This window comes from Balaenoptera physalus (genome assembly GCF_965194825.1).
Source record: "Balaenoptera physalus genome assembly, chromosome: 7".
NCBI classification, from domain to species: domain Eukaryota; kingdom Metazoa; phylum Chordata; class Mammalia; order Artiodactyla; family Balaenopteridae; genus Balaenoptera; species Balaenoptera physalus.
Window position 1 is genome coordinate 33,380,598 of NC_138886.1, and position 25,678 is coordinate 33,406,275.

At 47.1% G+C, this 25,678-nt stretch overlaps 1 protein-coding gene across 3 annotated transcripts in view; it reads left to right on the top strand.

Annotated features, from left to right (window-relative positions):
- The window catches only part of GABBR2 (gamma-aminobutyric acid type B receptor subunit 2), a 364,244-nt gene that overhangs the window by 94,122 nt on the left and 244,444 nt on the right, over positions 1–25,678 (top strand). For all 3 annotated transcript variants that reach the window (XM_082468617.1, XM_082468616.1, XM_082468618.1), the window contains exon 2: positions 16,424–16,561. In XM_082468617.1, coding sequence (XP_082324743.1) covers positions 16,424–16,561 — 138 coding nt within the window. The remainder of the gene's footprint in view (positions 1–16,423; positions 16,562–25,678) is intronic.

Consider the following 25,678-nt stretch of genomic DNA (forward strand, 5'->3'; position numbering starts at 1 on the left):
CATTACAGTTCTTAGTTGCTTTGACCTTCGTTAGTACATTAGGGATGATAGCCAATGGCGGTGGTTTAATGATAATCATGATTTCTATTACTGATTCCCCATGATGCTCTCCAGGGTCGCCTCTCCACTGTCTCCTCCCTGACAACTGCCCTCCCAGGTGTCCCTCACACTCCTGTACACCCTCTCCATTCTCTGCCTCCCGTGCCCTGTTCTGGGTGTCAATCACTGCCGAAAGCTCCTAGTTCACTACCTTCCCACCACCACCCCGCACAGCCTTTCCCCCACTTCAGTTTTCCTTTTAGCACTCATCACATACAACACATTTTACTCATCACTTTACTTTCTAACGTTTACTAACATTTTACTTACCCTACTCATTTTTTCTGTCCTTCCCACACTGGAATGGAAGCTCTCCATGGGTGGGGCTTTTGCTCACTGCTGTGTCCCTACCACCTATCACCATGCCTGACACATAGTAGGTACTCAAATAATTCTTGTAGAATGAATGAATGAATGAATGAATGCTCTTCTCACTATAGGCCACTCTCCTCTACCCTCTCCATCTAGCTAATTTCTCCTTATGTATAGAGGCTCAGCGTAAGTGCCTCCTCCTGCACAAAGCCTACTGCTGGTGCTGGCTTCAGTGGCCTTTTCTGGGGCCCACCCTGTCTGCTGCCCCTTTCCTGGTATGCTTTCCCAGCCCATGCTCATTGGCTCCTCTCTCATCCCCACTAGCCAGTGAGCTCATTGAGGATGTGCTCTAACTGGTTTCCTCTGTTTGCCCAGCGCCTGGCACAAAGCTTGGCTCGTGGGAGGTGCTCAGCAAATGCCTGCTGCATCAAACTGAATCAGTGCAGCATTAATAGCAGGGCTCTCAGGCATTTGCCCCACTTAGCACTGTAAGGGCCCTAGGGTTAGGCCTTCCCAGCATTGCTTCCCTGTTTCACAGAGAAGGGAGGTGCAGCGTTGTGAGGGTTGGGACGGGCTGCCCTCTGAGGGTCTGCACCTCCCCTTGGCCTTCCAGAGGCTGCTGCTCTTAGAGTTTTGCCAGCCCTCTGGGCAAGGGGTCCTGTGAAGGGGCTTCCTTGGAGTGGATCGTACTCCTAAGTGCACTGCTCTCAGCTGCCCCAAGAGCCACAGGAGCCTCCCCTAAGCAGCCTCCTCCTGGAGCCTCCCTGCTCCCCTCTCAGCACTCAGCGGCATCTGTTCTTGGGTCTGTCTCTCTAGCTAGACTTCAAGTGAAACCCCTCTGCCCTTTTGTAGGCAGGTGGCGCTTCCCATCCCTTGGGATCCGGGGCAGTCCTATGCAGTGCCATCTGGGTGGGCAGTGCCGTGATGGGCTTAGGGACCACTTAGCAGGAGCTCAACCATGGGGTGGGTGCAGGCAAGCATTGGATTCTGGGGATAGAGACCTGGGAAGTTTCGTTAGGGCTTCAGACTCGGAGGAGCTGGGGTGTGAGAAGAGGGTGTTGGGAAGGGCACACAGCTGAGGCCCCCGGAAGTTAACTTCCAAGTGAAGTCAGCCTGGGTCTGGGATCAGGTGGCAGTGGGGATGGGAGCTGGGGAAGCAGGCCTGAGTGTTGGGGTGTTGGGAAAATCACCTCTCAAAAAGGCCTGTGAAGACAGGTGCCCACAGCAGCCCATGCGGTGGAGGGGTAGAAGGATTTGTGACAGGACTAAGGAATTGGAAGTTCCCTTGAGAAGAATCCCCTGGTTGTGATGGTGTGTGACAGAGACCCAGCCCTCATCCATCAGACGGGGGAGTGACCACCATGTCCCCAGCTGGAGGACAAGAGAGGCACGTAATTAACTCCAGCTGAGCTGCAGCTGACGTAAGCGGGCCGCCTTGAGTAATGAGTGTGACTGCCGGTGATGGGGGCGATAATCCCATCCCACCTGCAATCACCCTTCATCTCCAAGCAGGCACCCAGTGAGTGTTTGAGCGCAGGCAGGATCTGTGTTGGGCCGCAGACCTCCGAGGAGCCAGGAGCACAGCTCTGGCCCGTGTCCCAGGAAGAACTGTTAAGTTTGGGGATGTGCCTCCCCAGGGAAAGTTGGTGGAGCAGGCAGCTGGCCAGTGCCTCACCTGTGTCCAGTCCAGCGACTCTGGCGTCTTCAGGGCCCCAGGTCCCCTCCTGGCTCCTCCATCTCAGTTTTTGGTGGCCCAGGACTCACAGGGCCCATGGAGGAAGCTAGGACTCCCCTCTCCCTCTGTGGTTTCCCTTCCTCTAGTTCCAAATCTGACCACCTCCCTCTGCCAGTCTTGCTGCCCTGTCTTTGGCTCCTGCCATCTCCTGCCTGGGTCCCTGTGCTGGTCTCATTACCCATCCCCTTGTCCAGCCTCTCTTTCCTCTAAAAACGTCCTTCAAGTGGCAGCCAGGGTTGCCCATCTCAGCCTGAGGGTTTCATCACCATCTCAGCTCTGAAGATGTCATTTTGAGGTTTAAGCCCTTTTAAGAACTTCCCAGGGTTTAATAAGTACAGTTTTTCTGTTTGGGATGATGAAAAAGTTCAGGAAATAGATAGTGGTTATGGTTATACAGCATAGTGAGTGCACCTTATGCCACTGGATTGTACACTTGAAAATGGTTAAAATGATTAAAAATAATAACCAAACCGAACAAAAACTCCCCAGGGCCCCCGGAATAGGGTATGACCCGTTATACTGGTGCTCAGGGCCCACCAAGGCTACCCCAGTCTCCCTTTCCAGTCCCACCTCTCATTTCTTCTTTCATCTACAGAGTGCTCCAACTCAGAATGCCATTTGCTGTTCCCAAGACTTACCCCTACTTTTCCTGTTTCCTTGCCTCTCCTCATGGAAATTCAGGATTAGAGTCTATTCCTTTACTTGGTGAAATAATCCTTTCTACAACAGTCTCCTGCACGCTTCTGCCAGAATGCCCTCAGTGACAGGCAGCCCACTGCTTTACAAGACATTTTACTCCATCTCTGGACAGCTCTGATTGTAAGAGACAAGAGTTAGGGTTTGGAGTGTGATGCTCTGGATTTGAGTCCTGGTTTCATGATTTACTAGTAGTGTGACCTTGAGCTTGTCAGTTAAAATCCCTGAACCTCTATTTTCTCCTCTGTTAATTGAGGGATAATGAAGGCAAACCTTGGAGATATTGCAGGTTTGGTTCAAGGCCACCACAGTAAAGTGAATGTCACAATAAGGCAAGTCACACGAATTTTTTTGTTTCCCAGTGTGTATAAAAGTCATGTTTACACTATACTGGAGTCCATTAAGTGTGCAATAGCATTATGTCTAAAAAAACAATGTACATACCTTAATTTAAATATACTTTATTGCTAAAAAATGCTAACCATCATCTGAACTTTCAGTGAGTCAAATCTTTTTGCTGGTAGAGGGTTTGAAATAATCGTAAGAATTATCAAAATATGACACAGATACATGAAGTGAGCAAATGCTGTTGGAAAAATGGTGCTGATAGACTTTCTCAACACAGGGTTGCCACCAGCCTTCAATTTGTAAAAACGTAACATCTGTGAAGCGTAATAAATCAAAGCTCAATAAAACAAGGTATGTCTGTAATGGTATCCATCTCATAGAGGCATTGTGAATATTAAATGAGATACATTATGAATAGCAAATGAGATAATGCATGTAAAGAATCTAGCATAGTGCCCAACAAACACATAGGTCAGTATTAAAGAAATGTTAGTTTGATACATTGAACCAAAATCTGGCGCACAAACCAAAATGCAGACAGGGCTGGAAGGGGTCTGAGAGATCAACTGTGGCAGACATTTGTAGTTCCCGGACACCTAGTTCCCCTCTTCTGCTGGCCAAGTTGTGCCTTGTGTCCCTGGTAGTTGGATGGTGCCAATTCTGGCCAGTGAGTTCCATTTAATTGCTGGTTGACACTCTCCAGAGCTTCTTTTTCCTTCTCTCTTGGCAAAGCGGCAGCGTTCAAGATGGTGGTTTTTCCGTCAGCTTGGGCCCCTGAGTGACTAGGATGTGTCAAGACCCCCCCTTGCTGAGAGAGAAATCAACTTTTCCTGGGGTGCTCCATTGAGATTTGGGGGTGTTTGTTGCTACAGGAGAGCCTAGCCTCTCATGACTGATGAACCCACTAACTCAACCTTCTTGTTTTATAAGTGAAGCCCAAGTGAAGAGGAGGTCACAGGGGCCTGGGGCCCTCATCCAGGCCCATATGCTGTGCCTGACATAGCTGGCTTTATTCTCTTTGATATCTTTCCTCACTGGTCTTCCCCATCACTGAGCCTCCCATTAAGGAGGCTATTGAGGTGACCCATCTGACTGAGTCCCATTGACATCACGTGCTGGTCAAACCCAAGCCTCCGAGTCCCTTAGTTAATGGACCTCTGAGAGGTGAGCTCCACTGTGCACATACATCCTTCCTGGAGTGCTGGGCCAGGTTGCCCATCAAGCCTTACACCTGAACCATTGCTCCCACTTCCCAGCTGGTCGCCTTCTTCCCCGTCAGGCCTTCCTCCTCTACACCAGCTGCCAGAGGCATCTGCGTACAGCACAGCCTCCATCCTGGCACTCCCCTGATTAAAGTTCTGCAGTGACTCCTGCTGCCTAGAGAAAAGAAACCGCACCCTGCCTGATGTTCACGGTTCCCCACAGACCAGCCAGTCTGACCCCACCCATCCGTCTCCTGCCACCTCCCTTCTCCACCCTGTGCTCCTGCCCCAGAAGCAGATACTCCACTTCTCCTGTATGCACTTTCCCCCTCCGAGGCTTTGCTTATGCTGGCATCTCCATCTGGGGTGCCCTCCTGCCACCTCACTCTCTTCTTCATCTCCCAAAGCTCAGCTCGAATGCCACCTCCTCCAAGAAGTCTTGGCAGAATATCTCAGTGAGATTCGACCATTCCTTTCTTTCTGCATGACTTGTGTCTCCACCGGAGTTCCCACTTTTATCTTGCCTTGTGTTATGGCTTTTTGTTTCAATCTTCTCTCCCCACCGAAGTGAGAGCTCCCTCATGGCCAAGACTGTATGTAATCTTTCCTGTGTCCCCAGCACCTCCCACAGGATCTGGCTCTAAATTATCATCCTATGAGTATTAATGGAACGAACGAGTGTTCTAAACCTCCACTAACTTCATACTACATTTTACGAAGTTATTTCTGTACCTCCTCTAGATTATAAGTCCCCTGAGGGCAGGGTCCGTGTCTTACCCTGTATCTAGCCCAGGCCCTCAGCAAATGTTGGACCAGTGCACCCCTCGGAAGAGCACGCTGCGGGGGCATATGTGGGGTGGAAAGGAATGGAGATGGCTTGGTGGAACATAGCCGGAGTGAGGTCCCTCCTTAGCAGGTGACCTGGCCCCCATCCCCAGGGGAAGGGCTGACAACTTGTGATATTTGTGCAAACCTGCAGAAGGGAGCACCCCAAGCCTCCTGACAAGCAGCCCGCATACGTTTTGTGTTCGTGACCCTGACTTTTAAAAATGTCACGCCTGCATATGAGGAGGAACTTACTGACAGGTAATTAGGAAACAGAGTTTGTATCTACCAGTCTCTGAAAAACATTTTGTAAATTGGGTAATTGGCTTTCCCAGTGCAGAGGAGAGATGTGTGCTACGGCTCCATCATCCTCAAATAACACAGTCTGCAGCCGGCCAAGAATTCAGAGTGACAGCTTCAGGGAGAATACAGACATGCCAGTTTTTCTCAGCATCCAAGATGGACAGTCTGGCTCTCTGGAGACTTATAGAAGCAGATGGTCTGTCCATCAGCCTGGGGAAGGAGTGTGAAAAACTCAAGATGGCTGGAGTTAATAAGCTCTTTGGGACAGAGCTACAGCTACGGTTACTTTTATTTCAGGCTGTATCCACCAGCAGGGATTGTATGCAGCAGTAATTTCGTCCAGCCAGTATGTACTGAACACCTGTTTGGAGCCAGGCCCTTTGTGGGCGCAGGGGAACAGAGGGGATGAAGACCACCCAGTGCAGCAAATCTGAGTTATATCTGGTCACGTCCCTTGAATTTTGGTTTGACGTCAGTGTCCTGAATGATAGGGGAACAAATTTTAAATGTACAGCATAATTTCTTTCTACCTTTTCCCCTAATCTTTTTTGTCTGTCTTCAAACTCTTTTCACCTTTCTGTAATAGTTTCCCAGGTGTGTTGATTTTCTTGTATTTCAGGCTTCTTATAGCAGGTGGTTAAGAATGTTACTGGTCAATGCAGTCTAATTATGGTAACAAACACCCTTATATTCCAGTGGTTCAAAGTATTGAGATGATTTCTTGCTCATGTCATAGTCAAATGCAGGTCAGAGGGTGTGTTGGTTGGGTCCACTGGGAAGCAGATGCCCAGAGTTAGATGTGCATTGGGAGCAATGCTCACGAAAGAAAGAGGGGAGAGAGCAGAGAAAGGCAGGGCAAGTCTTCAGAGTGTGGGCAGGTCTGCCACCTGTGAAAGGAGAGGGGGAGGGAAGGCGAGGTGAGTAGGAAGAGACTCGGGCAGTGGTGCAGCTCTGATGAAGTCTCAGCCAGACCAAAGGGGCTCAAGATTGCCCATAGCTGAGTCTTGTGCTGACCAGAAATGGTAAGCATCTGTTTGGCTGCTGTGCTCAGTCAAGGGTTGGGATTGCCTGCAAGGAGCGAGACATATACTGAAGGCATTGCTCCCGGAGTCTGTCACCTTGGGAGGCTGTCCTCCTTGTGACAGTTTCTCTGGCAGTCGCGGTGCCCCTCCATGACGGGCATAAGGATTTGGGGTTGGGGAAGGTTCTAGGTCCTTGGAGTCTTCCCCACTGACACTGTGGATGGGAAGAGAGCATGGAGAACCCATGGGAAGGCTTTATAGGCCAGTCCTGGGCATAGTGCCCATCACCTTTGCTCACATTGCATTGCCCAAAACTCAGTCACACCTAGTTGCAAGGAAGGCTGGGGAGTTAGAGTGTCACTGTGTGCCCAGGGAGAACAGAATCCCAAGTCTTCCTGTTACTCACTGTGTAAAGCTTTGGACAAATTACTCACCTCTCTGACCCTCAGCTTCTTCATCTATTAAAATATGGCTAATAATAGGACATGCTTCATAGTGTTGTTGTGAGGATTGAGTTAATAAATACTAAAAAATTATAGTAGTGCCTGGCATAAATAAATGTTATATAGGGATTGCTGTGCTATTATTACCATTCTTATTTCCAAATTAAATATGTCAGTAAACATTTCTTCAGTAACTACTCTGTTGAAGGAATTATATGTCACAGGGACTTAACTTGTTTCTCTTAGCACTTAGTGGATGCTCAGAAAATGTTTGAATGAATTAATTTCAATGAAAAAACAATATAGCTTGTTGAATTCAGTTGGCCATGGTGCTGGTCTAATTTTTAACATGATTTAGCAATAATAAATGTTAAATCCTGTGCTTTTGGCTCAGAAAGTCAATCACAGAAGAACAGAAAGAGATGAACTTAAATGAGTGAGAAAGCATCTTGAGTGTGAAAAGCCTACCAGTTTAAAAATGAGTTTCTGTCTTTATAAAAGTAATATGTGCTTTAGGAAATTCAAGTAAAACAAATAAGTACAGAGAAGAGAGTTTTTAAAAAATCACTCAAAATCTCACGATCTTTAACATGAGATGACTCCCATTCCAGACATCTCTCCGTGCAGATGTTATAAGTAGAGAGGTGGACAGAAATAATTTTATAAAAAGGTCATTATTACATGCTATTTAAAATTAATGTTAAAATTTATTTATCTGAATGTAACAAGAAAATAAGAGTAAAGCAGAAGGAATTGCTTAACATTAAACAGTTTTGCCTTCGCTACAGAAAATATTTGGTTTTAAAATGTCTAAGGGTAATAAAAGATTACGAAGAGCAGTGAGGTTAGCGTCCCGGCTTTTAAACTCCAGTTTTCCACTTTAGATGGTATCCATTAAAGTCCTTGTATGGAAGGAGAGGAAATTAGCAGTCTCACAACTCCTTTTTCCTCCTCCGCCTTCTGAATTTTATGTTACATTATTATCTTTACATTGCTGATTGTTTCATGTTAAGTGGGTCCAGCTCTTGCAATCATTCCTTTTTATCACAAGCCCTCCTTTCCTGAGATCTATACTTTGATTCATCTGTGGTTGGCTGGATTTTATCATCAAGTAGTCTCCCTCCCTCCCTCCCTCCCTCCCTTCCCTCCCTCCCTCCCTCCCTTCCTTCCTTCCTTCCTTTCTTTTTTCCTTTCCAAGAAAGGTTCATAGGTGTTTTGTTACCAAGATTACACATGCTGATTTACTGATTTTTACTGACAGCAAACTCTGCATGAAGTAGGGACCAAATAGAAGGACTGTCGTCTGAGGCTGCATTAATGGAAGTCTATGCTCAGAATGCGAGAGGTGATCATTTCATTCATTTTAGCATTGTGGCTAGGGATGGTCTGAACAAATCAATAAGAAAAAGACAAACGGTCCAACAGAAAAGTAGGCAAAGTCACCAGTCCAAAAGAGGAAGTAGAAACACATACAAACATGTGAAAAAGTGGCTTATCCTCTTTAGTAATCAGGAACATACAAATTAAAATGACATATCCAATACCCACAAGATTGGCAAAAAATAAAGTTGATGAGGATGTGGAGTAATGAGATATCTCAAACACTGCTGGTGGGAGTGTAAACGGATAAAACCACTTCGACAAAATGTGGGAAATCCTGTGATTCAGTGATTCCATTTCTAGGTTTATACCCTAGAGAAGCTCTACATATGTGTGCCAGGAGACATGTATAGAAACATTCAGCTGTCTTGCTTACAGCAGCAACTAAACGAAACACTGGAAACAACCCAAGTGTCCATCAGGAGGAATTAACAAGTAAACCATGGCCTGTTCACACAACGGAATACTACACAGCTATCAAAATGAATGAGCTATAGCTTTGTTCAGCAACAAAAATCTCACAAACATAATGTGAAGCCATAAAAGCAAGTTTCAGGCATGATTCTACTTATATATACATTCAAAACAAGTAAAATTAAGTGATACAGTGTTTAGGAAACATACATATGATAAACAATAAAGAAAAACAAAGGAAGGATAAGCACAAAATTCAGACTAGGGGTTCTTCCTGGTGAAGGAGGGATATGGGCAGGGTGGGCACACAGGGGCTTCAGCATAAACTGGGTGTTGGGTATACTGTATGTTCACATTACTGTTTTTCATACTTCATATAAGTTATATGTATATGTATATATACTATTCTATAAGTAAAATATTTCATAATAACAAATTCTTATTTAAAATAAAACAGTGCTCTGAAGTGACACTGCCTGAGATGGAATCCTTACCATTTATGTGACTTGGGGCAAGTTTTTTAACTTCTCTGAACCTCAGTTTCCCTTTCTGTGAGATGGAAATAATAATAGTACCTACCTTACATAACACTGTGAGGAATGAATAGAATAATTTGTATGAAGTTCTTATTACCATGCTTGACACATAGTGAGTGTACAACACATATTGGCTTGTGTTACTTTTCTGTGCAGGACAGATGGAGATATTTGGGGTGCATCCAGGAAATATCTGTCCTCTGAAGCCACTCCCAAGGATGCCCACGTACGAGAAGGGTGTGAAACTATATCATACAGGGATGATTAGAAGAGCTAAGGGTCGTTTGGCCCGAAAGCATCTTGTGGAGGCAGGCTGGCTGAGTTTAGGTATCTGAAGGGCTCTCGTGGCGATGGAGGACTGTACGTGTTCTGTGAGGTTCTAGAGCAGGGGTGGGTGAACTACAGCCAGTGGTCCAAATCCAACTACTGCCTGTTTTGTAAATAAAATTTTATGGGATTGCAGCCATATTCATTCATTTATGTATTGTCTGTGGCTGCTTTTGTACTCCAAAGGGTTGAGAAGTTGCAATATGGCCCACAGAGCCTAAAATATTTATTGCCTGGCCCTTTACGGGAAAAGTTTGCTGACCTTTGCTCTAGAATGAGAAGTTGAAACAGGGGATGCAAAAGCAGGGTGATTTCACGACCAACATAAGAACTTTCTAAGAAGCACCAATGGCAAAGTAGCTCCCTGGTGAGGGAGTGAGACCCCTGCCACTGGAGAGATGTAAGCAGATGCTGACCACTCCTGGAACAGGATGCACAGAGGAGGACTTTGTATCTGGGGCATGAGTTGGACATGTTAGCTTTTACATTCTCCTTCAATTCTGAAATTCTGTGCAGAGTAATTCCCAGTTTCATATTGGTCGTTATTAACTCTGACATTTTCTTGGCATTTTTACATTTTAACTCTCAGCAATATTTTCTTTGAAATTTTTCAGTCAAAAAAGTATTTTAATTCTTTAAAAATGAGATTTAAATGAAAATGAATTTTATTCTAGAGTTCTACTTTTTCATTAAAAAATTGATTTTCATGGCTTTTGGCTCTGTTCCCATTTATAGGTGCTGAATTTTAAGAGCCTGTATGTGTTCATTATGATTTCTTTGTGACAAGTCCATCTTGGCAGGGAAGGAGAAGAAGCCTTTGGAAGTGAAACAGGGGAAGGGAGTTTGGAGGAAGTGACCATGAGCTACTGCAGATGTGAGGTCAATGAAAGGGAAGGGGGAAAAATCCTGGAGAGAAGAGGGAGGGGGAGGGCGAGAGTTAATGAGGCCCTACTGTGTGCCAGCCCATGTCCAAGTGACAGGACTGCAGATCAGAGGCTGTAGCTGGTCATTTACCCTTGAACTATTGCAGGAGAATGTGAACCACGATGGAATTAGCTCCCTGTCTGCTGGTCAGGTGTGGCTGTACCCTCCAGAAGGGGGGGGGGGGTAGTTCCTAGTGGGGGAGGTGGGGAAAGTAGGGGAACATGATAAAGCCTGTAGCTTTCTTCCAGGACAGAAGAACCCGCTTATCTGGGCTCTGAGAGCAATTCATCAAAAAGTCAAATCGCTCAAAGACAACATGTCATAAATAATTTCTCAGAATGATCGTTTTGCCCAGTGACCAGCTAACTAAAAGCCATCTGACAGACACCTTAAATGGGGACTAGAAAAGCTTCAACATTTCCCTGGCTCATGGAGGGGCAGGTCCGGAGCCCACAAGAAGAGGAAAGTAATAAACAAACATTAGGGGAACATCTCCAAGCTCAGCATTTAGGAAGGACTGAAATGTGAAATACAGTTGAAATTGACTTTCACTTGAGCCGCAAGGACAAATCCTTGTGAAATTGCCATGTGAAGTGTCTGCAAGGAATCCCTTGGGAAACTCAAACTTAGAGAAATTCCCCAATGGTTTGTTGAATTGATCATCAGGCAAACTGATGTGCAGTGGATGAACTTTCAGCGAGCGGCTTGTAGTGTGCGCTCACGTGACTGGCTCATCCAGCCTCGCCTGCGGGACACCCACCTGCACTTCCCTAGGCCAGAGACAAGAGTCATACACAGGCAAGGACCTCTGGGGTCATCTCCTTTGTGGTTTTCAAACCTTTTTTTGTGACTATCCATGAAATCCTCTTTTCAAATTAAGTATTATGTGGCCCCTTGAAGCTGTATATAGAACAGGTAAAGGAGAACTGCAGGTGGAAATGAAGGTGAGGAACCCAGAGCCCCTCTCACTGGACCCCAAACATCTTTGCTGGGTCATAGGGCCCTGCTGGACTGAGTGTAAAAACCTCCATGCTGGTCCAGCCACAGAAATTCAGCTTAGGTCAACTGGAGAGCCTATCTATTGGGGACACTAACCATGTCAGCTAAGAAGAGACAGTATTAGAAATGAGGATGAGGGACAACAGCATCTCATATGGGACAGGTATATCCATGTGATTTTTACTTTGTTATTCACTGCAAACGTGCTCTTTAGGGGAGCTGGGGAAGCACCCTTCTTCCATCCTTCTGACTTGCTTCCCGTCTTTCTCCCCTTTTCTCTTTTTCTTTCTTACTTGATGCCCAGTAGGTTGTTTCTCCTGCCTCAGGTCAAGAGTGCTGATCAGGAAGAGGCCTGGGCTTGCAGCGCTACCCTGGGGGAGAATGGTCCTTTCTAGAATGCTGCTGACTTTTCCCTTCCCTTCGCCCGTTGAGCTGAGTTCTCTAGACTGTTGAGAAAGCTCTGAACTGGGGATCCCGAAATCCCTCCCCTAATCCTGAAATGACAGTGGATAAGTCCCTTCACCTCTCTAGTCATCACTGTCTGCATCTGAAAATGAGGGTGCCAGGCCGGCTGGGTTAGCAATGCTCACACATTTGGCTCCTACGCACCAGTAAAGGCTAAAGAGACGGGGCTCCAGGGGGCATGGAACAGAAATGTACACAGGGTAGAAAACATTTTATTTTGCTGCGTTAGGGTATTAAAAACAAAATCCTGCTACTATCTGCAATTTTATAACAGAAAAACGTTTCCACGCCGTACAAACCACGAAGGATCTTATCTTTAAATTAAGGATAGTTCTCTAAATGGAATACATTTAACGTTAAGGAAAATCTCACTGTATTATTCTAATTTTTCTCATTTTACTTCACCACATTAGTTTTCTATTGATGCTGTAATGAATGACCACAAATTTAGTGGCTTAAACCACAACCGTGCACTGTCTCACCATTCATGGGCCAGAAGTCCAGACCTGCATGACTGCCGAGCCCTCTGCTCAGGGCTTTCGAAGGCCAAAATCAAGGAGTCAGCTGGGCTGGGTTCTTATCTGGAGGCCCAACTATTCAGGTTGTTGGCAGAATTCAGTTTTTTGCGATTGTAGGACTGAGGTCCCCCTTCAGCTTCAAACCAACAATGGCACATCAAATACATCTCATGCTTTGAATCTCTGATTTCCCCGCTGCTGTCAGCCAAAAAAACTTCTCTGCTTTTCAGGGCTTGTGTGAATACATTGGGCCACCTGGATAACACTTTAAGGTCAGCTGATCAGTAACCTTAATTACATCTGCAAAGTCCCATTTGCCATGTAACATAACATATGCATAAGAGTAAGACCAAGGGGGTCATGGGAGCCAGAATTCTGCTTTCCACACGGTTTGTTGAAAACTGAGTCAGATAAACTTTTGCAGCTCAAATACCAGTGGTCAAATACGCTCAGATTTTTGAGTTGACTTATTCAGAAGGTATATATTCGTGAGAAGCCAGGGCACCATTATTAATGAAGAGTCTTACAGAGACTAGGTACTGGAGAAATGTTTGTTAAGCAAACAGGTATTAATAAGTTCATTGTTGCTAATATTATTTTAATGCAACTTTGATTATAAATCTTGTGGTACTGTATCATCATTGTCATTAGTACAGATTACAGAGCAAGCTAAAATCATTACAAGAATGTATTAAAATGGAAAATGATTCAGTAAATCATGTTAGAAACAATTAAAACATGAACTACTGTGTTATATCCACTTGTGCTCCACTGAGGGTGGGAAGTGTTGCTTTCAATCAAGAAACAGGAACAATTAATAGAGGGCCCCAAGAAGAAATAAGAATTTCATCTTTCTTCCCCCCGACCTCCCTCCTTCCTTCTTTCTTCCTTCCTTTCCATCTTTCTTTCCTTCTGTCTTTCTTGGCAAGAAAATTAACTTGGCCAATTTTTAAATTAAATTAAAAATTTTAAATTGAATCATTTCTTGAATCTCTCCAGGGTACTATCCAAACTCTCTAGACTGGCGTTCAGAGCGCTCCTTAGCCTTAGACCAGGCCACTTTGCCCTCATCCTCAGTCTTAACGTACCCCTGCCCCCAGAGCCCTCCCTGGCGCTTCCCCATGGTGCCTCTGCCCCAGCACTGAGCCCTGTCCATCACATGCTGGGGCCACCCGTGCCCCTATCTCACTGGGCAATGAGCTCTCTGAGGCCAGGAACTGGATCAGATTCATGTTTCTATCCCTCTTGACGCCCACCGTGGATCTCAGTCCATTATCTCTCGAATAGACAGAGAGAGCAACAAATGTTAACCCACTCTGTTCCCACATTATGGTCACTTGAGGGGAAGGGGCGGGGAGACAAAATAAGACAAAAATAAGGAGAGACACGTGGAAGTAGAAAGAGAGGGGAGAAACAGATGCAGGGAGGTCAGAGGGCCCCCTCAGGCATCCAGCAGATCCTTACTGAGGCGCCTGTATAAGCTCTGGGGAGACAGCAGTAGAAACAATGACCACAACGCCTTGTCCTCAGGGGGTTTACATTTTAATTAAAGGACAGTCAATATACAGACAAACAAAAATAGACAAGATGATTTCGGATAATTTTAGGAGCTATATTAGGACATTAACTAGGGTGGCATCTTAGAGAGTGACTGGGGGTGAGGACCATTTTGGGTAGGGCAACAGTGATGAATTCCCTAAGGAGGTAACGGCTAAGCTGATGAGGAGTGAGCCATGCTGAGAACCAAGTGAATATTATTCCCAACAAAGAAAACAGCAAGTGCGAAGGCCCAGAGGCAGGAAGGAAATTGCTTTTCCTTTCAGGGATCAAAATGGAGGCTGGTAAGGCTGTACTTGGTGAGCAAGGAAGAGAGTGGAGGGAAATCAGGTCAGAGTGGGAGGCAGGGCTGGATTTTGTGGCTTCCTGCATCCGTTATGATAAAGATGGTGAAGAATATCATACCAAACTTGTAAATAATATAAAATAGTTATTATATAACCAGTTAGCCTAACACTTAGAGCGTTTTCTAACAGCCCTTCCTTAGGGTCATCTGACTGGGGGAATTTAAGGCATCTTACAATTCTCTAAAATTGATAAGATGTGCTGGTTTTCAATGATTTCTTTTTCTTTCCCCAAAGGTGATAGTTTTATTGCCCTATAGGACACTAACCAGTTTTGTATCTAACTTAGCAATCTTATTTCTTATTTTGCATTCACTATAAAAATCCCTGTTTCCCAAATTTTCTTTTGAATCTACTTTGTCATCCTGCAGATGCCCTTTATTAGTTAAATAAAAGGTTGACATGTACCCACTATTGATTTTCATGAGAATTATGTTTTTAACTTTTTGAGAATTATATTCTGATAGGAGTTTGGGTTTTAAGTGCACAGAAAGCAGCAGGGTAAAAAGGGGACTAATTTATGTTTTACAAAGGGGCCTCAGACTGCTAGGTGATGAACGGGCTTAACTGGGTCTCAGGAGGAGCAAGACGCCCAGTTCGCAGCCAATGGCTCTGTCCAGGGGAGAGCCGGCCACACGGCTTGATGAGAGTGATGGAAGTGGAGAAGAGGGAGGTGAGCCGTAACTGACTCCCGACATCTGCGGACATTTGTCCTTGTTCATTTCCACAGCGGGTCACCAGGATCTGTTTTCCTCTTTCATGTGCGAGCTCCTTGGCAGGGCTGTGTCCAGTTTCTCTGTTTCCTCAGCATCCAGCCCTGGGCTGAACACAGAGTGGTGCTTGGCAAGTGTCTGCTGAACAGATTCTTCCCTTTAGATTCACCTCATTCTCCTTCTCCTCCTCCTCCTTTTTTATTGTGATAAAATGTGTATAACATAAAATGTGCCACTTTATTTTTAGGTGTACAGTTCAGTGACATTAAGTACTTTCACACTGTTGTGCAACCATCACCTCCATCCATTTCCGGAATGTTACCATCACTGAAACTGTACCCATTAAACACTAAACTTCCCGTTTCCCCCTCCTCCAGCCCCTGGTAACCACTATCCTACTTTCTGTCTTTATGAATTTGACTATTCTAGGTACCTCATCTAAGTGGAATCATAAAACATTTGTCCTTTTGTGTCTGGCTTATTTCACTTAGCATAATGTCTTCAGGTTTCATCCGTGTTATAGCATGTGTCAGAATTCCCTTCCTTTTTAAGGTAGAAAAATACTCCATTGTATGTATAAACCACAGTTTGTTCAACCATTCATCTCTTGATGGATATTTGGGTTGTTTACACTTTTTGGCTACTGTGAATAATGCTGCTATGAACATAGGTGTACAAATATCTCTTTGAGTCCCTGCTTTCAGTTCTTGGGGGTATATACCCAGAAGCGGAATGCTGGATCATATAATAATTCTGTTTAGTTCTGTTTTGAGGAACTGTAGTACTGTTTTCTATTGCAGCTGCACCGCTTTATATCCCTAGCAGCAATGCACAAAGATTCCACTTTCTCCACACCCTTGCCAGTACTTGTTGTTTTCTGCTTTTTTGATAATAGCCATCCTAATGGGTGTGGATTTATCTTCTTTTAAAATATAGATGACCATGATGGGAGAGGCCCAGGGTGAGGAATTTGGGGGCCCATTCCTCAGTGTGCTCTGAAGGGAGATAGCTGGGGAGCCTAAAGTCCTAGATTTGGAGGGCAGTCAGAGGGAGGAGAGCTGGGAAGAGCGGTACCAAGACCACACCTCACTGAGCTCACAGCATGGGCTCAGGACTGGCTTAAAGAGAGGCCTCACGGTGAGAGAACTGAAACCCAGGTTTCCCATGAGGAAGCTTTGTGTGTGTGAATCCACTGTTGGGCTCTTGTCCCTGGGGAAAGCTGTTTCTAATTTGGGCTTCTCTTTCTTTGTGTTGCTCCCAGTGTGATAATGCAAAAGGGTTGAAAGCCTTCTACGACGCAATAAAATACGGGCCGAACCACTTGATGGTGTTTGGAGGAGTCTGTCCATCTGTCACGTCCATCATCGCGGAGTCCCTCCAAGGCTGGAATCTGGTACAGGTAAGGTCCGGGCCGCCTTCACGTGGGGAACTGTCTTTGACTACCAGTCTTTCTCAGAAATGGTTCCTTGCCCAATGTGGTTCCTAAGTTGCTCAGTTCAGACCTCCCATACTCTTTCCTGAATAGTTACACAGCCTCCCACTGCCCCTACCTCCTGGCCTGATCCTCTGGCCTGTCCTGGCTGACACAGTGGGGTTCTAAAGGGTAGCCCTGACACCATCACTGTGTGTTTGAAATATTTCAGTGACTCCCTAGCCCGACTTTCAGGGCTGTCAACATCCAGCCAGTCTTCCCGTCCAGTCTCATTTCCTATCCCTGCCATTCACTCCATGCCTCAGCCCCTCTAAACAACCGACCTTTCCCCCAGTACACCCTAGACCTTCAGGCCTCAGAGACCTGCTCTCACTATTTCTTTAACTAGATGATCCAAACCTCCCACCCTCACTGAAATTATTTTGTCCACTAAGACTGCCTTTCTCCTTGGTTAAGCCTTTTCTGGGGCTCTAGGCTGTTATTCAGTCTTTACACTGGCAAATGTTATATGCTGTCGAATGTTCCACCGGTGAATGTATGGTCTGATATAGGTGAAACTCACCAGTGCTGGCTGTTATTTAGAATGTGAGAGAGAAGTGTAGAAAGATGAGACCCCACGATGAGTTGTGGCCCAGGAACATGTTTAACTTCTTTGCTTCATCCATCCATCCCTTGTCCATTCATCCATCCGTCATCCATTCATCATCTATCATCCATTCATCCATCCAATAAATATAATGCAACTTACTGTGTGCCTGGAATTTGGGTAGACACTGGGGATATAGTGCTGAACAGGACAGACATGGTCCCTACCTGTTCAGAGCTTACATTCTAGGAGGGAGGCAGGCAATAAGCAAATAAACAATTAAATAATAATACTAAGATCAATACTTGTATAGTATGTATGTCAGGCTTACAACATACCAGACACTGTTCTGAGCACGTATTTTCATTAACTCATGTACTCCTTACAACTGTTGATATTATCGTCATCCCATTTTATAGATAAGGAGACCAAGGCACACAGAGGCTAAGTAACTTGCCCAAGGACCCTCAGCTCATAGGTAATAGAGCCAGGATTTAAACTCAGGCAGTTTGGCCCTTGAGATAAGATTGCGTAAGGAAATGGCTAGGGTAGAGGTAAACAGGGTGATGGGATAAATAGTGGCTGCCTCGAGGCAGTCAGGAAAGGCCTCTTAGAGGAGGTGACAATTGAACTCAGACCTGAAGGGTGAGAAGGAGTTGGTTGGATGAAGAATATTCCATGTCAGGATGGAATAGCAAATGCAGACAGCCTGTGATGGGAACAAACTTGGCTTGTTCAGGGAACGGAAAAGAGGGCAGTGGGGCTGGAGCATGGTGAGTGGGGAGTCAGGGTGGTGAGAATGAGAATGAAGGGGTGGGCAGGAGCCAGACCACAGGGGGATCTGGTTTCATTCTGCTCACATTGACTGACGTACTTTCTGAGTCCAGCCCTGCGTATGTGGGGCGCTGGGGGTAGAGCCCCAAGCTCGTGCCCCAGAGGGGAGGTGGGAGGCAGCCATAGCAGAGCTGTGATAAGGGAAGAGTGGGGTCCCAGGGGAGAGCCACCCACCCACTCAGCCCTGGGTTCAGGAAGGCTTCTCAGGGGAGGTGATGGGGAGCTGGCTGCGAAGGAGGAGAGGGTGTTGGACAGCTGGAGATGTGGAGGAGAGCGCTGCTGGCAGAGGAAACTGGGCATGCAAAAGCGGGAGGTGGGAAGGAGTGTGGGCTTGGAGAGCAGTGAGTCATTCTCTGTGGCCGGAGCAGGCCATGCTGAGGGTGGGCGGATGCAACAGTGGATGAGGCCAGAAAAGCAGCTCAGCGTGCTTTGGTGCAAACCTAACCACGTAGCTGGGAACCAGCACGTCTCAGTGTGCCGGGGGAGCCTGGCTTCCAACCCTGCGGTGCCCACAAACAGCCGTGAGACCTTGGTGGAGTCATGCACCTTCTCTGCCCTTGAGCATTCTCTCCTGAGTACTGAGGCGCACGCCAGACTCCTGCTGGTCAGGGCCAGGCGCTGCCTCTCTGAGCCTCAGCCTCCCATCTGTAAAAGCAAGGTAATAAGAGGACTGACCTCGTAGGGCTGCTGTGTGGGCTAAATTATTAAACAGGGATTAGAACTGTGCCCTGGCATGTCCTAAGCACTAAGTGTTTCTTGTTTTATTGTCGTTGACACCCCTGCCCCATCTCCTGCTATTCCCTGAGTTGAATACCCCAACTACTTAGCATTCCTTGTCTTTCCTGAAACACTGTTCCTACCACTTGAAACATCCCCTTCTCCCCATGACCTGTATGCCAAGTCCTACCCGTTCTCAGAGACCCAGCTTAAATGCTGCCTCTTCCAGGAAGCCTTTTCTTATTGCACTATCTAAAGTAGCCCTCTAGAAATTCTTTCTCTCACTTCCCCCTGTTTACTTCTAGCAGAGCATGTACACAGCCCACCCCCCCAAGCCTGTCTGCCTTTCCCCCTCTTAGGGCTTTGCAGATGTGGGGATATATTTAGTTGAGCTATGGATTCCTTGAGAACAGAAACAAGTCCTGAGTTACTCCTGTTTTTCCTGGTGCCTAACACTTCACAGACCTTATTAGATGTTGAATGGTCAGAGGGAGGGAGGGAGGGAGGGAAGGGTCTGCAGATGGATATTTTGCCCAGACGTGAGAGACCAAGCTCCCTGTAAAATCCCCACCCAGAGGAATCCAGGGAGCTTCCTGACCTTCTCTGAGCCTCACTTAGAACTGTCTGCCCCTCAGAATTCTCTAGGAGCTGCAGGAGCAAGCACAGTGTTGCAAACTCCTGGCTTGGCAGCTAGAGCTCCCCAGCCTCAGCATGCAAAAGAGGGCCTCCAGCCTAGAGGAGCTGACAAGACAGAAACTTGGGTTGTGAGATGTGGGGTGTATTATTTATTGCTGTGTAACAAATCACCTCAAAATCTAGTGGCTTAAAACAACAATAATCATTTATTATTCCATTACTTCTGTGGGTCAGGAATTCAGACCCACAGAATGGCTTGCGACTGCTCCAAGATGTTTGAGGTCCAGCTGGCAGATGTGGAGGCTGGGGGCCAGCATCATCTGAAGGCTTGCTTGGGGCTGGAGGGTCTGCTCCCAGCATGGTCCCCTCACATGGCTGGCAAATTGGGGCTTCCCCGTGGGGGCCTCTCCATAATGCTGCTAGAGGGTCCTCATGGCATGGCAGCTGGCTTCCCCCAAAACGAGTCATCTAGGAGACCAAAGTAGAGACTGCAGAGGTTTTTAGGATCTAGCTTCAGAATTTGCATATCATTATTTCTGCCATATTCTATTGATCACAAATTTAGCTCTTATTTATGAGGGAGAGGACTATACAAGCTATAGCAGGAGGCGAAGATCACTAGGGACCATCTTGGAGGCTGGCTTCCACAGGAAGGAGGAATTCTGGGAGGAGAGCAGGAGCTCAGGTTGCCCAGCAAGGGAGGCTAGATGCTGAGTCCCTTCTCTGTTTTGCTGAACTCCTGCTCATCCTTCAAAACCCTGGATAGGTACTGCTTCCTCTGTGATGCCTTTCCTGATCTCTTTCCTTCTGTGCCTCCCATCCCTAAGTGAATTAATTGTTCCCTCCTAAACAATGCCTTCTCAGTGGGGGATCATCTCCCTCAAGGCGGTGAAAATTCATTCTTGTGGGAAGAGGGCAAAAAGTCTCACTCTTTTTATGTATAATGCACAGGTACACATATGGTGCATAAACGGATATATAGTATATCTGTGGTATTACAATTTCATGAGTGGGGTGGGATTAGGAAAAAATGCTTAAAGGTTTCTTAGGAGAGTGATAGTGAAAAGAAGATTGAGGAACATGCTTGGTTCTACATCACTTCTATATTGCATACGGTGTTCCGTTATTAAATGAATTACATTCTGTGGAGAATAGTTTATTCTATATCTGGGTGTTCCCTACTAGACTGTAAGCTTCTTGGGGGCAGAGACTCTCGTTTTCTTCGCCTCCTAGTTGCCAGCGCCTCGCACAGGGCCTAGTACCCCAGTAAGTCCTCACTGAGTGCTAAACTGAACTAAGTGCAGGGGATAGACTGGGAGCCTGAAACCCTCCATGGCAGAGTTTCTCACAATGTGGACTTGACCATGGGGAGGCCGAGGACTTGGGAGAAAAATGCAGATCCTCAGCCTCCACCGCAGCAGAATCCCTGTGTGTTGTCGACAGGCTCTTAGGGGTGATTCTCGTGCTCAGTCCACCACTGCCCTAGGCATCTGCTACCAGACACCTGGGCAGATCCAGGGCTCCGGCTGTGCACAGATGAGGGACACTGAGGGGCTAAGAACTGGACAGTGCCCAGCAGTTTGGAGAGTTCTGGGGACCTGAATCACAGGGTGAGCCAAGGAGAACAGACTTCTCCCAGCCTGAGAAGTCAAGCAGGGGGATGTAGGAACAAAGATGTGGGTCCTGATGGAGAGTAGCCCTGGAAGATTTCTCCCTCCCCCTACTCTTGGGGCAACACAGCCCCATTTGCCAACACAGGACCAGATTCTGGGGACCTCCCGCCCACTCCCCACCTCCCGGAGGCTGAGCTTGTTTGAAGAGATGGTAGAGGACTGGGGTGAGTGGGTCTGCTGTCGCCCAAGGGGTTTGATCAATCCCTTAACTTATTCAAAACTGGGCTCCGAAACAGAGTTTCACAAATGGGAAAATGCATGTAATTTGTGTAATTGAAAAGGAGCACTGACTGCCTTTTGGGGGAACAATGCTTTCTGGACAGAGACAGCCTGGAATGCGTAATCAGTTGTTTCTGTTTCCTGGTACTACAAAAATAGGGATTTGCGCCACAAAGGGGTGAAAATTTACCCTGGTGCTAAAATCAGTTAAATTTAACTTTTGCTTTTTGCTGGGCTTCTTGATTCATGGTTGCTGTGTCGAGAGGCTAATATTGTTTACGTCATGATGTGAGTCACTGGGAGCGTCAGCTCCTCCAACTAGACGCGAGGACCTTCATGGAGTCCAGGGCATGCAGTGCAGGCTCTGTCCCTGTCCTCCTGGTCAGACCCCGCCCAGGGTCGGGGCTCCGATCTGGGCCTCACACTGGGAGAGACCCACCAGGGCACAGCCTGGGAGGCATCTGGGGAGGGCCAGGTTCTGGCTGTTGGGGAGCTGAGCACGTTCAGACTGGAGACCATGCAGGGCGCTGGGGAGGAGGGAGAAATCTTAGCCTCCAGACCTGCATGGCTCTTTGAGAGATTTTGCTGGGTCTCTGAGCTGTAGGTGGGGAGATGCAGGAGCAAGGCTGAAGTTAGAGGGGAGCAGGGTCCTCCACTCCCTGCAAGCAAGCCTTTGCTGCTGGAGGCATCCGGCGTGGAGCAGGCTGCCTGGCTGTGAAGGAGTGCGGTCCTGTTGCCGGAGGTTCCCCGAACATTCTAGTCTCATCCAGTCCCACCGTTGCAGAGATTTAATCCATAGAGTAGGCATACACCAGGTTGCTGGCTCTCACACTATGTGGTGAGAGTCATTTGTGGGGGCCAAGGATGTGCTTGTGTTAATGCAGATTCCCGAGCTCCATTCTGAGCAGGTCCAGGTTAAGGGATTCATCAAATCCTTAAAGGACTGTGGACCCCACTTCTCACCCCCGCTGCCATTTCAGTACCAGCAGTTCAGGTGACGTGGATGCAGTTGGTTTCTGGGAACTGGCTTAGGCCAGGTGATCTCTAAGTCCCGCTCATCTCCCAAACATCAGGACTCTGACAAGTGCTCCTGGTCCACAGAATTTCAACTTACACAGCCACTGTTGGAAAGAGGACATGGAGGAGACAGCAGGGGATGCTGCTGGGGCAAACATCCCAGGACAAAGCCCACAGCCTGTGGTGTGGCAAAAGGTGCTCCTTCATCTTGCTCCTCTTTGCCACCCACCTGCTCCTTCATGCCACCAGCCACTTACAGGCTGTTCCCTCTGCCCGTGGTCTCTCCACCTGGCAGGGTGCAGTTTGGCTGCCCCTTCCTCTGTGAAGCTTCCCTTTCCTTCCCCTGTGCTCCTTTACCTGCAGAGCCCTCGCATGGTGTTTGTTGCCCTGTGCCTGCGCCCGCCCGGCCTCAAGCTGCCCGAGGGCAGGGCCTGGTGCAGTCCTGACTTAGATGCTGAGTGGTACCTGGGCATGTTTGCCGACAGAGGGCTGGATGCCTGCCTTCTAGGCCTCAGGCTCATCCCTAACGATGAGGGCAGATCATCAGAGCCTGCCAGACCTAGAGGAACCCAAGGGCTTTCCAACTGCAGCCCCTGGTAAAAGGACATAAAGGGCACCTGAAATGATCTCTGGCTTGGCCTCAACCCACATCTCCCATCTCTGGCCCTGATGCTTTTGAACTGATATACTTCCTTTGGAAATGTTTTCAGACTCCCTCAGAATCCTTTCCTCGGAGATCTGAAGGTGGCTTGCTTCTGAGCCTGCCTTGCACATTTTTGGAGAGGTTCTACAAACCTCCCACCAACGTAGTCTGTCCTTCTGAAAGCACAGAGCCTGGGGAGCGGGAGGATTTGGCGCTGGGTGGGGAAGATGGAGGCAGGGTAGCTTGAACAAGAATGGAGGCAAAGCCAGCAAAGATACAAGAGATGTGGCCAGCGGGAGTTCACACCCTAAGACCAGGACAATACTCCTTCCTTCTTGGGAGTGAGAAGATAGTTGCCTCAGCTTGCAGAGAGAAATAGTCTTGCTGATGAAAGTAAAGTCAGATTCCTGAAGGGATAAAGGGCTGCTCGCAGGAAGTTGCAAACACTATTTCATCAAGAACCGTATCCCGCAGAGCCTGTCCTTTAAAAAGGCAGCTGCAGCAGATTATTAAATTGTAGATGCATTTCTCCTGGCACCATCCCAAGCCTCCCGTCGGCAGCCCACCCTGCCTCCTGGCCTGCCTCGGCACTCCCTCGAGGACCTTCCTGGGCAGGAACATTTCAGTTTGTGTGATGGGGTTGTCTCCTTGGCCAAGCTCATGTGAGGGAGTGGAAGTGAGGAGGGCATGTGGACAGGAGAACCTTGACTCTGTGTAACTGTTGGCACATTTAGGACTTGATTTCTGAAAAAACTAAGTCATGCTTGGTTTTGACATTTAAAAACCCAAATCTGTGAAAACCCTCAAATCAAGCCCTTTGCTATTTACTGAGTTCCAGCATAGCTCTAAACTATCGGTTGGTGCCATTTCCTTTATAGGAACAGAAATTTTGTCATCTGACTTGATTTTCTCATGTGATTATCTTATTAAAGCTGTAGGCTGCCTGAGAAATCAAAAGATTGTTTCTTACTTAGCTGTGGTTTGTAGAATTTGAGGTAGATTCATAGAAAGACATAAGGTCTTAGCAATCATTGGGTCCAGTCTCCCTGTTGCATAGACTGGGAAGCAGAGGCCCAAAGTGGGTAGGATCTTACCCAAGTTCTCACAGTAACAGCAAAGCTGGGTCCCATGGCTCACTCTCCAGTGCTTTGTAATTACACCATGGTCTTATTTTATCTTTCTCAGCCTCACTTTTCTCCTGTGTAAAATGGGAATACCAAATTAGCCTAATATGTTTTGTGCAGTTGTGAGAATCAGTGAAGGCTTTTCCTCTTTTAGGTGAAAGCACCTTTATAGACTACAAAACAGTAGCTGCTGGTACAATGTTAAGATGTAATAATGTTACAGTGACAAGGACTCCTCCCCAGGAGGAGCAGACCTCCGATTATAGCCCCTGTTTTGCATCAACAGCAAAGGCTATTTACTCTGGCACTGCAGACCCTGAAACTTAAGGCATCAGGGGCAAGATAGGGGTTCTTCAGCAAGACACTCAAGGTGCGCATAACATCTGCTTCTCAGCCCCCAAGAGTCAAAATCCAGCAGGCCAGAACTCCACCAGTGCCCAGTCCATGTGGCTGCCACACCCTTGCCGTGGAGTGACGGAGACTGTGGACCTGATCGAAAACCACTCAGGAGCCATGGTGTGATTAGCCACAGTTGGAAACTTCGCTGCCGCTGCTGCTGCTATGCTGCTCTCTAAGAAAGAGAATGGAGGCCAATAATCCAGGGCTGGTTGGAGCCATTTCTTGGCGCTGGTCTCTAGAGGGGCCATTTAGCACATTAATAATCTATGAGGTGCTTCCACCTTCTGGATTCATTAAAAAAAAAAAAGGTGGGGGAGGAAAAAGAGAAGAAATATTAAAGGCATGCATTATGGGCCAAGTAGAGGGGGAGGGAGAGACCCTGAGGACTGGAGACTATGGATAGGCCTTCCTGGCTGTGACATTGGATGCCAGTAAAGTAAGGTTCTGGGAGCAGGTGGAGTGTCGTACATGAGGGGAGGGAAGGTTGCTAGCTATTGGTTTGCATACAAATGGGTGGGAGGAAGCATGAGCCCTCAACAGGGCTCCAGCAGAACCCATTGATCTTCTGTGGGGAAAGGGAAGTGTTCTGTTCTCATTCATTCATGCTCATATTTATTTATTCATTCCTTTATTCAACAAGTACAGTGCCTGCTGTGTACTCTCCCAGACCAGTGCAAATTCCACTGCCCAGTGCTGCCACCCCAGGACAGGTGGATATGGCAGAAGAGCCGTTGGGCATAGTAGCCAGAACTGAGGCCTAAAATCTAGAAGCTCTGGGTAATTGTCCCTCCTATGTCTGTCACTGACAGCAGCCTTGGGCAAATCGGCAAGCCTCCTGGAGCCTCACTGAACTCATCTCTGAAATGGGCTAACTAAATCTGCCCTTCTTCTGGGGCCATTGAGAGCATCAGACAGGACAGGGAAGGTGGAGCAGGTGGTGGCCCTTTTCAGACTGCTGCCCCTTACAGATCAAGGATCATATTACCATTACCGATGCTTTTGGCATCTGAGATGCCAGCCAGGCCCTGGGCAGGGAACTCCTTGAAAAATTGTCTCCATTTGTCTCTAGATTCAAAGTTTTGTGGATGAAATGAACCATCACAGACCGTGAAGGTGATTCAGAACAGTAAAATTAAAACAAAGAACCTGCAGGAGAGGCCAAATAAGCCCAAGGCATCTGTGAGAGGTGCGCATGCTCTTTTCTGGTTGAGTTTGCACAGAAGCAGAGGCAAAAAA